Source organism: Microtus pennsylvanicus, chromosome 1 (assembly GCF_037038515.1).
Source record: "Microtus pennsylvanicus isolate mMicPen1 chromosome 1, mMicPen1.hap1, whole genome shotgun sequence".
Lineage (NCBI taxonomy): Eukaryota > Metazoa > Chordata > Mammalia > Rodentia > Cricetidae > Microtus > Microtus pennsylvanicus.
Genome location: NC_134579.1, coordinates 135,046,860 through 135,061,145, shown reverse-complemented (window position 1 = coordinate 135,061,145; position 14,286 = coordinate 135,046,860). Strand labels below are relative to the sequence as shown.

Sequence of the window (14,286 nt, the reverse complement as noted above, 5' to 3'; positions counted from 1 at the left end):
TCTGGCCTCTCCTGGCATACTCCTGGCGAACATTCATAAATGTAGGCAAAAACGCATGCAAAGTAAAAATAAATACATACATACTTTAATTTATTTTATGTGCATGGGTGCTCTGCTTGCATGGATGTCTGCATGTGGTTTGGCCGCGGAAAGCCAGTGATAGAGACATTGGGACTGAACCTGTCTGTGCAGAGAAACACCTTGGTGCTACTGCGCTTTCCGTCCGAACTACATTTCCCAATGGCCCCAGCGGTAGCTGGGCCGTCGCCCCTTTGTGTCCTCCAGGATCCCAGGCAACAGAGGTTCTTCTTTCCCGTCCCTTTCCCCCTGAGGCTAAATTCCCTCAACCTGAGGTCAGAGGGTTTGGAGATTCCAGAGCCTTCCAGGAAGAAACGGAAGGGAATCTTCCCGCAGTTGGTTCTGCCGGAGTGGAGTGGGCCGGGGAGTGGCCCGCGCGCGTCTCTCGGACACCGGTCATCAGGCACTCTGGGTGACCCTCGGAACAGGACAGTTTTGGCTATGGTACGGCGACACTGTCACCTGATGTGCGAGTCCACTCTGTGACGGGGTGCGAGTGAATCCACATCTGATACTTTTCTCTTTAATCCCTTGTGCACGGACGTGCAGCTTCTTTGTGACTAGAGCGTGAGACCTTGTTCATGATGCCAGCCTGTGGTACCCGAGTGTTTGAGAATTGGGAGTGTAGGAGAGGGTGAACATTTGATACTGTTTACACACAGGGCCTTTAACCGTGGCATATGTGTGGCAGTGGCTGGCAATGTCGTCTTTGAGACTTTGGGTATGTGAGGGTCTTGAGACTGTCAGCCAGTGTCTTTTTTGTCAAGCTAGTCAAGTGGTGACAGCATGCTACCAAGTTTCTGAATCACTCTCCTGTTGTGCAGAAGAATGGTCAAGTTCAGCAACTTCATTTAATCTTAATGGCTTATTTATTCGAGCTGTATCTTTAATCAATCGTATTTCTCTTTGTTTGTAATCTCTTCGTATTTGCTGCCCAAGTAACAAATTGGAAAGGACTTAGGCATGAATTATATTGGATGCAAATAAATTGCTAGGTCTCCATCAATGCTGTTATTGGAGGGAAGGTTGCAGCAGGAGGGAACAAACTCCTAAAATGGTAGGTAACTCAGGATGCTGAGAGGAACACCTGATTATTCACGTTCTTTCCCTATCTCAGTTATCGGGGCTTGCCAGTTCTTAAGAGAAGAGTCGAGAGGAAAAAAAGAATGGCTCTTGGCTTCTCAAGATCGTGTGTTAGGTGAGGTGGTGTGTTCTTCCTTTCATTGCCTTCCTGCTTTCAAAGTGAACAGGCATCAACTTTTCTTCCTGAACCCATTTCAGGAGCCAGCAGGTGGCATCCACAGCCCTTGGGTGGGATTCCCAATTCTCCGATCCCTGGCTAGCTCATTTGACCGCATCTAATTTCTTTCACTCTGTGGGAAATTCTTTCAGTCAGCTCACGCGTCCTTAAAATTTTTAATTTAAATTTTTCGGCCTTTTCAATAGTTTTTTTTTTTAAGTGTATGTGTGTTTATCCATGAGTGTGTGCCAGGTGTGTGGCACTGCCCGCAGAGCCCAGAAGAGGGAGTCTGATCCTCTGGTGCTGGCGGTACAGGCACTGGGAGGCGCTGACCTGGATGCTGGAAACTGAATTTGGATCCTCTGAAAGAGCTTACCAATGTTGTTAACTATGGCCCACCTCCCCACCCCTATATACACTGTGGGGAGGGGTTGAAACAGGTTTCTCTCTGTAGCCTTAGCTGTCCTGGAATGCACTCTGTAGACCAGGCTGGCCTCGAACTCATGGGGATCTGTTGTGGTAATTTTGTCAATGTGGTCTGATGTTCAGTGAAGTCAGACATTGATTCAAGAGGCAGGGTTCACAGAGAGTCCCCCAGTGGGGAGAAAGGCCTCCAGTGAAGTGGGCCTCTCTTGGCCTGGGGGTGGGGAGGACAGTGACGGTGTGTGTTGCAGTTGTCGTGTTTGTCTCAAGGTTATTCTTATATTTGTCCTGGAGTTTTATTATATAGTAAACAGCAAAAGAAATCACGATAGAGATCCGCCTGCCTCTGCCTCCCAAGTGCTGGGATCAAAGGTGTGTAGCGCTATATATGTTTTTAATGTGTGCTCCTACACATAGGTTCCCTCCTCCTAGCATGCCATTCCCCCACATACAAGATAAAGGCCAGATTAATTCTATTTACTTCCAAGCATTCACAGATCAACAAACTTTAAGTTCCTGTTGACATTGGGTACCGCAGGATGTAGTCTCGGGCCTCTTCCTCCTTCATCCACACTCACTGATTTGGTAATGTCATCTTGTCTCATGGCTTGTATATGAGTATGTGTATGTGTATGCCCACAGCTGCCAGACTATATCTAAACCTTTTTATTTTCATAAGGGGTTGCTCTGCATAGACCAGGCAGGCTTTGAATTCGCAGAGGTCCACCGGCCTCTGCCTTCTGAGGACTGTGACTGAAGGTGTGCGCCACCACACCTGAGTAGATTGCATCCCTGAACCCAACTTTCATCTCTGACTGCCTACTGAACGTGTTCACGAGGTTGCATAATCACCACCTCAAATGCAAGCATCTTTCAAACTGAGTAAAATCCACGAGTGGGAGAGTGTCATGGTCTGATTCTCAGTTTAGTAGGACCACTCTCCCGCTGTTGATGATAAACAGAATGGGTTGCAGATAAAATGGGGACGTGAACTCAGGAGCTCTTGCTCTTCCATCGCGGAGCGGTTTGTTCAGCCTTTGAATCATAGCTAGAATCAGCCAGCTTTCCGCTGCCGCCACTACTTCTGTTCTGTTCTGAACTGACATCTCTCATGTGGATAGCTGCTATATTCTCCTGGCTTGGCTCTCTACTTCCGTTCTTCCTGCTCCTTTTGGTTTCACCCCCTCTCTCTGACCGTGATTGACTCCTTAAACTTAAAATTCTCCTGCCTCAGCTTCCCGAGTGCAGTGATTGCAGATGTTACACGCCGTGCCCAGCTTCTCCTGATATTTTTATTTTTTTGGTTTTTCGAGACAGGGTTTCTCTGTGGCTTTCGAGCCTTTCTCCTGATATTTTGATCACGGTTGGTTGACTCTACATGTGTAGACCATGGAAGCACAGAGGCCAAGTACACTGTCATCATTTGTCAGGGGCCAAATTAATTTCCAATTTGGGATTTAAGCCCTCTTTGAAACTGCAATGCTGTTGCTCAAACCCAGGCCCTTGCACAGGGAGGCAAGCACTCTTACCACTAAGCTATGCCTGCAGTTGACCTTGCGATAATTTTTGTTGATTATATAGATGAACAGCCTGGGAAAAAGAGGGTGAGGGCTGGAGGATGCTCGGCAGTTAAGAGCATATACTGCTCCTGCTCAGGACCTAAATCTGGTCTCCAGTATCCATGTCAGGCAGCTCACAACTGCCAGTACTCCGGCTCTAAGAGGCTTGTGACAGCCTCTTCTGGCCTCCATAGGCACCTGCACTCGTATACACACACAGACATAGACACACAATTAAATCCTTAAAAAGATTTGAAGAACTATGGATGTCATATGTGCATTATTAGATATGAATTTATTTTATGTACATACGTGTTTTGTCTGCATGTATGTATGTGTGCATGTGGTATCTCCAGGTGTTGGAAGAAGGTGTTGGGTCCCCTAGAACAGGATTTACTCACAGCTCTGAGCTCCATGGAGGTGCAGGGAACCAAACCTGGGTCCTCTGCAAGAGCAACAAGGGCTCCTCACTGCTGAGCCACCCCTGCTTCCCTTTCTTTCTTATTATATAGTTTTATATAGACTAAGGGAAACTTCTTGGGGAGCATATGTACCTCACCAACCCAACTGTTAGCAGAAGCAGAACGGGAGCAGTTCCCTTATAACCTCGTGTATTTAAATAAGAGGACTGTTGCTGCATGTTGGGGCCTCTAGAATCCTTTCCTTTCTGAGACCATTTCTTTTCCTCTATTCCTAAACAACAAAAACATGGGCTTTTTATGTGCCCCAGGCTAGCCTAAAACTCGGAGTTTTCCTGCGTCAGCCTCCTAAATGCTGAGCGTTTCAGCCAGTGCCTTTCCTGTGCTGAGCATCACAGCCAGTGCCTTTCCTGTGCTGAGCATCACAGCCAGTGCCTTTCCTGTGCTGAGCATCACAGCCAGTGCCTTTCCTGTGCTGAGCATCACAGCCAGTGCCTTTCCTGTGCTGAGCATCACAGCCAGTGCCTTTCCTGTGCTGAGCATCACAGCCAGTGCCTTTCCTGTGCTGGGCATCACAGCCAGTGCCTTTCCTGTGCTGAGCATCACAGCCAGTGCCTTTCCTGTGCTGGGCAGGTCCTGTACCCCCTGAGCTGCATGTCTAGCCCTTGGTGTGTTGACATAAGGTCTTTCTGTGTACCCAGGCTGACCATAAACTTTCTGTCTTGTTTCTGCCCCTGGGGTGTTAGGATTTCAGGCCTGTGCTGCTCTGCCTGGTTTGAGACAGGTCTGTTGTTGCTGCTGCTGCTGTTGTTGTTGTTGTTTTCTTGGGTTTTACTGTTTTGTTTTGTTTTTTGAGACAAGGTCTTTATTGTTGTCCTTGCTGTCTTGAAACTGGATATGTAGACTAAACTGGCCTCAAAATCATAGTACTTCTACCACCTGAGTGCTGGGATTAAAAGTATGCGCCACCATACCCAATTTATTTTGTTTTTATGGGGACAAAATTGAATCAAATATGAAGAAGGTGGTGGTAGAATACTGCTTAGAATTCACAAAGCCCTTAGTTTGATTCTATGTTACACACACACACACACACACCATACAAAATGTGAAACAAGTCACATCCTTGTCTATTGCTTTGACAACAGGTCACACAGCTTTTGTTTTGGTGAGCTATTAACTTTTGTTTGAGAACACATACATGGAACATTTATTTGGTTCATCAGCAGCGGTCACATAAAGAAAACTGGAGTGCAAATGAATCCCAGCTTAGCCCCAGAGTTTTAAGAACTTTGCCCTGCTCCGGAGACAAGCAAAATTATGAATGAAACTTCTATTTCTCTACACAAAAACTATTTACTCTGCCCAGTCTAGCACAATTCTCCGAGTTGTAGCACGTAACTGTGGGCCATCTTTTATCGCCTTCTTGAAATGTTCAACCCTTCCTTCTTCATTCAAGTGGTCCAGGGAGTATTATTTGGTTTGATTTAGTTTTTTGTTGTTTTGTTCTTCGAGGTTTCTCTGTGTAGCTTTGGTGTCTGTCCTGGAACTCACTCTGTAGACCAGGCTGGCCTCGAACTCACAGAGATCCACCCGCCTCTGCCTCCCAAGCACTGGGATTACAGGCATGTGTCTGGCTGGATCATTGAGTATTTGAATGTCTCATGAGTACCAGTTCTGTTCCATTGTAAAGCGCAGCATCTGTTCTATACTCTACGGTATGTGAACCAGGGAACCAGGCTAGAGAGTTAAAAACACATGCACACAGACAGACAGAGACACGGGGACACGGGTCATTCTTGAAACAAGAATGCCAACTTTATTGTGCTCCAGGGAAGCTTATATAGGGATCCTTAATCGATAACCACACCCCAGCTCTCGGGATCTTTCAGCTGCAGGCCTCACCAGAATCCACTCCCCTGTCATCAGGGTCTCATGCTCAGAGCAGCTGCAGGCACAGGTAAACAAGTTGTTTTGCTCAGTTCACTCCAGCAGGCAAAGGGTCTGAGGAGGCAAAGCAAGTCAAGGGGCCAGGGGTCTGCAGCCCCCAACATCCCATCACTGGGAATGGAGCAGTGAGCAAAACACACTGAATTCGTGGTGCTTACATTTTAGTCATCAGGGGAGGGAACAGGAAATAAATGAAGCAAGCAGAGGGCTGAGTTGTAGCCCAGTGTCTGCCTAGCATGCACTAATCCCTGAGCTTAAACCCAGGACCTCAAAAACCTGGTGTGATAGTGTACACTTGTTATCCCAGCACTTTAGAGTTGGGGCAGAAGGATCAGGAGTTCCAGGTCATCTTCAGCTACACAGAATTTGAAACCAGCCTGGGATACATTAAACTATGTCACAAAAAATAAAGTACAGAGCTGAGGATGTAGCTTACTAAAGAACCTTGCTTCACACATGCAAAGTTCTGAATTCAAACCCAGCACCTCTGATCTGGGGCTGGAGAGATGGCTCAGTGGTTAGGAGCACTGGCTGCTCTTGCAGAGACTGACCACACCCACATTGCCGCTCAGGATATCCAACACCCTCTTGTGGCCTCTGAGGACACTGCATTCACGTGATGTGCAGGCAAAGCCCTCCCACACATAACTTACAAGTAAATATAGTGAGCATAGCCAGAGGAGTAGGGAATTGAGGTGGGTATGTTGTTCTGTGTTGCTCAAGGGGATCAAGAAAGGAGACTCACTCCAGGGTACAGTCTTGGCTCTCTGGCAGCAAGGAAGCCCAGCCTCTGATGGACTGAACCGCCAACTGCTGTTCAGAGCATATTATTGGTTGCCACACAAAGGCCATTTTTTTTGTGTGTGTGTCAAACGACGTCCCTTTGATCTGTGTGTTCTCTGAAGAAAATCACCACACCCCTTATTGTGTGCTGCTTGCCCTTGCTGTGCACTGTTTGCAGTACCCAGTAATTCAAGGTGCTCCAAGGGTGCCAGGCCAGTCTTGTGACCACAGTCATGCAACAGATGGGAAACGCCCTCAGAAAAACAACCTGTGAATCATAAGAAGCGACCGCTGTTCTCTACTGTGATTTCTTTCAGGTCTAAGCACCTCCAACTATCACATCCTCATGTTGTTAGATAGTGAGAAAGGACGGTTTCATTCTAATGTTCAGCCATGACACAATGACTCTGCTAGGTCCCCACTATGTTGGAGCACTGTTCGGAATGATCTGAGAAATATAGGGGCCCCAAGAGGGAACGTGGCTGATGTCTTTGGGGGTGTCATCTCAGAGAGAGCACACCATCCCAGTGCTGGGTAAGCGAGGTGAACGTGGTGAGGGAGGAGGTCATTTCCTTTCATTTCTTTCACTTCAGGAGATGGTGACCTTCAGAGATGTGGCAGTAGACTTCTCCCGGGAGGAATGGGATTGTCTGAATTCTTCTCAAAGGCATTTGTACAGCCACGTGATGTTGGAGAACTACAGGACCCTGGTGTCTCTGGGTAAGTATGTGCAATAGTTTTATGTCAACTTGACACAATCTAAAGTTATCTGAAAGAAGGGAACTTCAATTAAGAAAATGTCTCCATAAGATCAGACTGCAGGGCATTTTCTTAATTAGTGATTGATGGGGGAAGGAGCATCCCATTGTGGGTGGCGCCATCCCTGGGCTGATGGTCCTGGGTTCTATAAGAAAGCAGGCTGAGCAAGCCATGTGGAGCAAGCCAGTAAGCAGCACCCCTCCATGGCCTCTGCATCAGCTCCCGCCTCCAGGATCCTGCTCTATTTGAGTCTCTGCCCTGACTTCCTTCAGTGATGGGCTAAGATGTAGAAATGTAAGCCCTCTGTTTCAGTCACTGTTCTGTTGCTATGAAGAGACATTCTGTCCAAGTCAGCTATTATAAAGCTAAGCATTTGACTGGCGATTGCTTACAGTTCCAGAGGTCCCATTGACATCATGGCAGGAAGCATGGTGGCGCACAGGCAGAAATGGTCCTGGAGAAGTAGCTGAGAATTCAAAAAAAGAAAGAAAAACAAACAAATCAAGAACCTACCAACAGCAACAACAACAACAAAAAATCACAAAAACAAAAATCAAAATGAACAGACAAAATACCATAAGAAAAAAAGCAAAAGCAAACAAAAGGAAAGAAAACTGCTATTGCATTCATTTTGTGGTTGCTAACTCCTGGGCATGGGGCCTGCCCAGCGGTGTGGCTGGTACCAGACGTGCGCCATGGGCTGCTCTCGGCATAACCAAGTCATTTCTTTCCACATGCTTAGGACTTTGCTTTTCCAAGCCAAGTGTGATAGTCTTGTTGGAACAAGGAAAAGAGCCGTGGACAGTGAAGACCGAACTGACAGACAGTTTGTCCACAGGTGAGTGGGGGCCGGACTAGAAAGGCAGAGACCTTTGAAGGTGACAGCTGAATCAGACTCAAGAAAGCATCACTGGGTTCTTTTTTGTGGCATGTTCCTAAATGTTTTAGGCCTAAAAGAGACGTGGGGCTTTCCCGGATATTCTCCCCACTGGCCAACCTTGCTCTCTCCTCCCTCATGCTTCCCTTCTTCCTAATGACTTATTCCATCTGTTTTCCGACTTCTGTTGCTTCTCATTTCATAATTCGCGTCTAGATTTAAATAGTCTTTTCCTGATTTGATGAATGCCATACCGAGAGTAAATGAGGTACCAGGTTCAAATTCTGGTTCTCACGTGTGGTGAAATTCTAGGACAGTCACTTCATCTCTTTGTTTTGTCACCGCTATAACAATGCGTTTGAAGTACCGTGGACTTTTCTGCTGTGTGGTGTGACCTCCACCAGTGGTCTCTCCCCAAGTGCCTCATCTTCTCTATCAGTTCACGCATTCTCATTCCGCTAATCAACACCAACATTGCTCAGCTGCCCTTCAGACATGGTTACCTGCAGCGGCCTCCTCCCCGCCCCCCACCCTGGGGTCCTAGAGTGCTGCACGTGTGCACTAATAACAAGTGCCGGGCGAGCCAGGCGGTGGTGGCACACGCCTTTAATCCCAGCACTCGGAGGCAGAGGCAGGCGGATCTCTGTGAGTTCGAGGCCAGCCTGGTCTACAAGAGCTAGTTCCAGGACAGGAACCAAAAGCTACAGAGAAACCCTGTCTCGAAAAATCAAAAAAAAAAAAAAAGTGCCGGGCGGCAGTAAATATGTGATAGAGCTATAGATGCACAGACAAAAAGGAAACCCACAGAAAGGGTGAGAGAGGGGACTCTGGTAGCGGGAAGACGACAGTCTTTAACAACAGCAAAGATAAGCAGCTGGAGAATATTTGGGGAACAAAGGAATAAGAGCTTGGGTTTGTGGTGCAGAAAGGATTTGCAGACAGACAGGAAACACTGAGGAAACATGAAGGACAAGTATTCTGTCATCGTAAATCCTTCTCTCAAACCCACATCCCACACCGTCTCAGCCAGTGTTTTATGTCCGCAGTCTGTTTTCTGGGAAGACATTTTGATGGGTAACTGTAGTATCAAACGATACAGAATTAAATTTTATGTGTTATTATTAAAGAATCACTCACATAAAGAGACATTATCACATATATGGAGTCTAGAAAGTATTTCATTTTTAAAGTGTGCTTGTGTGTGTGCACACGTGTGTGCGTGCCTTAGTTCCTTTCCTCTTGCTGTGAAGAGACACCATGATCATCTGGAGTTGCAGGCAGTTGTAAGCCTGGGTGCTGGCAGCCAGTTTTGGGTCCTCTGGAAGAACAGTAAGTGCTCTTACTCACCTGGGCCATCTCTCCATCCCCTATATGAAGTTTAAATAGAACAAAAACCCATTTAGTTACTTCTTAGCTTAAGAAATGGATAACTGGGGCTGCTGAGATGTCTCCGTGGGGAGCAACACTTACTTTCAAGCCTGGCAATCTGAGTTCCATCCCTAGGACCCAAATGGTGGACAGAGAGAACTAACTCTAGCAAGTTGTCCTCTGACATCCACATGGTGAGTAGCATGGGCATGCATGTGCATGTGTGTGTGTGTGCGTGCACGCACACACACACACACAAAATAATTTTTTCTGTTGTTTTTTGAGACAGGATTTCTCTGTGTTAGGCCTGGTTGTCCTATAACTTGCTCTGTAGACCAGGCTGGCCTTGAACTCAGAGATCTGCCTGCCTCTGCCTCGAGTCCTGGGATTAAACACATGTGCCATCACTGCCCAGCAGAATAAGTTTAACAATGTAATAAAAATTTTAAACAAGGTAAGAGAAAATTTTATCTGTTGATTATTTTGTACAATTTAAGTTATAATGAAGTAAAACGTAAAATAGACAATTGTCAATGTCATTTTAGGACCTTGATGAACTCTGTACAGATACATGGCTGCTTACCCTTCCTTTTTCTGTAGCACTTAGTACATTCATGTTGGAGGCCTCCAACACATTTAACATGCAACTAAAGTTCCCTGATTGCTTTTCATCTCTGCTAAGGAAATAAGATCCATGAAAGCAGTGGTCATGATACCAGAAGCTTCCACAAGAGCGTCTTAAATCAGATAATTATTTTTCAATGAATGTCCTTCGATGAAGCAATTGTGGGAATGCAGACTATTTTAGTGTCCAGAATTACAGCCAAGTCCGGTTATAGCCGTTCTTTCTCACCCTGTGGCTTGCCGTGCTGCTGGTTTTCAAATTCTAGCCACTCCGCATAGATCCTTATGACCAATTTTCAGTTTGTTATATACTTCAGAACTGTGAGAATAAGTGTTCATTGGAGGTTTTATTTGATACTAAGTTTACACATTTCGCTTTACAAATGTTCTTTCATGATCCTATTTTCTTGATATATAATAAAGAAGACACTTTTTTATTACTTTTAGATTGGGAGTCTATGTATGTGAATGAAGGATTAATCCCAAAGCAGGAACTTTATGAAGAACAGTCATCCAGAAAGATAATTGAAGAACTTAGAAGTATCAGCCTTGATTGTCCCAGTTTGATGGGAGAATGGGACCATGAGCATCATTTTGAGAGACAATCTGAAAATCTAAAAGCATATTTCAAGGAAGAGACCATTGCTCTTGAAGCTCTGATTGATAACAGATCCTGGGGAGGTCTCTATCAGAACACATTGCTTCATACACGACAGACAACCTCCAAAGAGAAGAGTGCATTTAAACAAGACACACACAAGAAAAGCTTGAAGACTGTCAAGCCCAAGAGCACCTACACAGAGAAGAAACTTCTGAAATGCAGCGATTGTGAGAAAGTCTTCAGCCAGAGCTCCTCCCTCACCCTCCATCAGAGAACCCACACTGGAGAGAAGCCCTACGCATGCACGGAGTGTGGGAAAGCCTTCAGCCAGAGGTCAAACCTCCTTCAGCATCACAGGATTCATACCGGAGAGAAGCCCTACGAATGTAAGGAATGCCGGAAAGCGTTCAGCCAGAACGCGCATCTAGTTCAACACCTGCGAGTTCATACTGGAGAAAAGCCATATGAGTGTAAGGTGTGCAGGAAGGCCTTCAGCCAGTTCGCCTACCTCGCTCAGCATCAGAGGGTTCATACTGGAGAGAAACCCTATGAATGTATTGAGTGTGGAAAAACCTTTAGCAATAGGTCATCTGTTGTTCAACACCAGAGAGTTCACACTGGAGAGAAACCTTTTGAGTGCAGGGTGTGTAAGAAAGCCTTCAGCCTTCGCGCATACCTTACTGTGCACCAGAGAACACACACGGGGGAGAGACCCTACAAATGCAAGGAATGTGGGAAAGCCTTCAGCCAAAATTCCCACCTTGCTCAGCATCAGAGAATCCATACAGGTGAAAAACCTTATAAATGCCAGGAATGTAGGAAGGCCTTCAGCCAGATCGCCTATCTTGCTCAACATCAAAGAGTTCACACGGGGGAGAAACCTTATGAATGTATTAAGTGTGGGAAGACTTTTTGCAATGACTCGTCTCTTACTCAGCACCAGAGAGTGCATACTGGAGAGAAGCCTTATGAATGTAATATTTGTGGGAAGGCCTTCAGTTACTGTGGATCCCTTACCCAGCATCAGAGAATCCACACAGGAGAGAGACCCTATGAGTGTAAGGAGTGTAAGAAAACCTTCAGGCAGCACGCACATCTTGCTCATCACCAGAGAGTTCACACTGGGGAGTCACTCTTACCCCCCAATCCAGGCAATCACCAAGTCCTGTAAATCCCAGCTCCTAAATATTTCTGAAATCTGTGTTCTTTTCTGTCTTTAGTGATGATCACTGCTATATTGTTCTAATGGGTTTCCAGTATCTATTATTACTATCTCCAAGTGATTTTCCAGTAATGTACCCAAAATGATTTTATTTTGAAGTGGAATCTTGTGTTAAAAAAAAAAAGCTGGCCTTAGACTCATTATGTAGCCAAGGTTGGCCTCAATTCATTACCTTCCTGTCTCTGCCCCTCAAGTGCAAGTGCCGAGATTACAGAAGTGTGGTACCATACCCAGCAATTTTTTTAAGGTGTAAAGATTAACACATCACCATCTCCACCTAAAACTGTCCTTTCCTGCTATTGTTTTTAGACTAATCAACACCCTTAAAATTGTATATAAGACTCTTTTTTTGTATGATCCAAACATATCATTCAGCTTTATTTTCTCCCTGCCTGCTTTAGGCACTAGACTCTTCTTAACACTGTGAGCTTAGTTCTGGGAAATCGTAGCTCTGCCATTACTATGGCACTGTGTGAGTTTGAACAACTCATTTAACTTGTCTAAACCTCATGGTTTTAATCTTAAAATAGGGATATTAAAGGCTACTGTATTGTGGAAATGTATTACATGAAAGTATCTGTTGAAAATTAATCCATACTGAGATGAGGAATTTGCATGCAGAGCACTTAACATAGGACATCGACTCTAGCAGAGCCTCAGTAAATAGGTGCATGCCAGGACCTGGCACTGTTCAATACAGTTAGCATACTTTAGTTCATTTACTTCTCACAGCTGAGATAAGATTCGCTGAACCTCTTTGGGAAGCACCCGATCAGAATTGAAAAAAACTTAAATATTTTAGAACATAAATGGGAGTTTTCATCCTCTTGGCGAATAATCATTATAGACACAGGTAGTAAACAAAAATTGATTATTAGTGTTTTATCAAGTTTCTAAAGAGAATGGAGTAAATCAAACTGGGCTTTCTAGTGTATTATGAATCATTTTGTGGTGTTTTTTTTTAATGTGTGGCATGTTGGACCTTCATGAATCAGTTCCTTATGAAATTCCAATAAAATACTTCACTGAAGCTAAAATTTTCATAATGAACACACAAAATAAAAACCAAAAGCAATCATGGAAATTTTTTTATTGAAATTAAAGTTGAACTAGGAGCTGGAGCAATGACTCAGCAGTTAAGAGCAGTAGCTGCTCTTGCAGAGGACCCAGGTTCAGTTTCTAGCACCCACATGGCAGCTCACAACCATCAGTTGCTCCAGTTCCTGGAGGGCAGTGGCAGATGCACTCTGTTGGCCTCTGTGGGCAACATATGCATGTGGAGGCAAAATGTTCAGATAGATAGATGGGTAGATAGACAGACAGATAGATAGACAGACAGACAGATAGATCTTCGAACTTGTATTACTAAATCTTCGAGCTTGTATTCATGAAATCTGAATATGCAGAGGTAAGTGCTAGGCATGCTGCCACACCTTTAATCTTAGGATCAGGAAGTATATAGTTACAAACCAAAAAGAGTCACACAGTGAGCCCTGTCTCAGAGTAAAATGAAAAGGTGGTTGAGACAAGACTTAAAAATATGCTAACCGGGCTGGAGAGATGGCTCAGCGGTTAAGAGCATTGCCTGCTCTTCCAAAGGTCCTGAGTTCAATTCCCAGCAACCACATGGTGGCTCACAACCATCTGGAATGAGGTCTGGTGACCTCTTCTGGCCTGCAGGCATACACACAGAGAGAATGTTGTATACATAATAAATAAATAAATAAATAAATATTTTAAAAAAATATGCTAACCATTCTTCTAATAAAAGAGTGCATTGTTTTTAAAATTATCAATCATCATCATTATTTTTGAGATATCACCATACAGCCCTAGTTGCCCCAGAACTTGCTATGTAGACAAGGCTAGCCTCAAAGGGCAGCATTCTTTCTTAAAGGTTAAGATAGAATGCACATATAGCCACTGTTTTCTTGAAACAGAGTGTCACAATGTAGTTCTGGCTGGCCTGGAACTCTATATATAGACCAGACTGGTCTTGAACTCACAAAGATCTACCTGCCTCTGCTTCCCAAATGTTGGAATTAAAGGCATGAGCAACCATGCCCAGCCAGAACTTCTCTTTGAAATCCTAGCTAGCTTTGTAGGCTCTTTGTATGTACTTTTACATTTACAACTAGCCCAGGGAGTAATACTGAATCAGTGCTTGTCATGCCATAACACACTGAATCACCTGGGTATCTTCCTAAAATACAGGATCTGATTCAGTAGATTTCAAGTGAGTTCTGTCATTCAGTATATCTCAAAATTTTCCAAATAAGGCCAAAGTTGTTCCTTAAAGGCATTTCACATTGAATACCAAGGTGCTGTATTGTATTTGTTTAGAGTATTCTTTGTTAAAAGTAACAAGGATCAGCAAGTCACA

General features: G+C 44.8%; 1 protein-coding gene across 1 annotated transcript; it reads left to right on the top strand.

The window, feature by feature from the left end:
- Positions 1-269: 269 nt before the first annotated feature.
- Znf570 (zinc finger protein 570) lies at positions 270-13,688 on the top strand. Its single transcript, XM_075985924.1, has 4 exons — positions 270-522; positions 7,046-7,172; positions 7,954-8,049; positions 10,528-13,688. The coding sequence occupies exons 1-4, from the start codon at positions 520-522 to the stop codon at positions 11,850-11,852; spliced, it is 1,551 nt and encodes a 516-aa protein (XP_075842039.1). The 5' UTR covers positions 270-519; the 3' UTR covers positions 11,853-13,688.
- Positions 13,689-14,286: the final 598 nt, after the last annotated feature.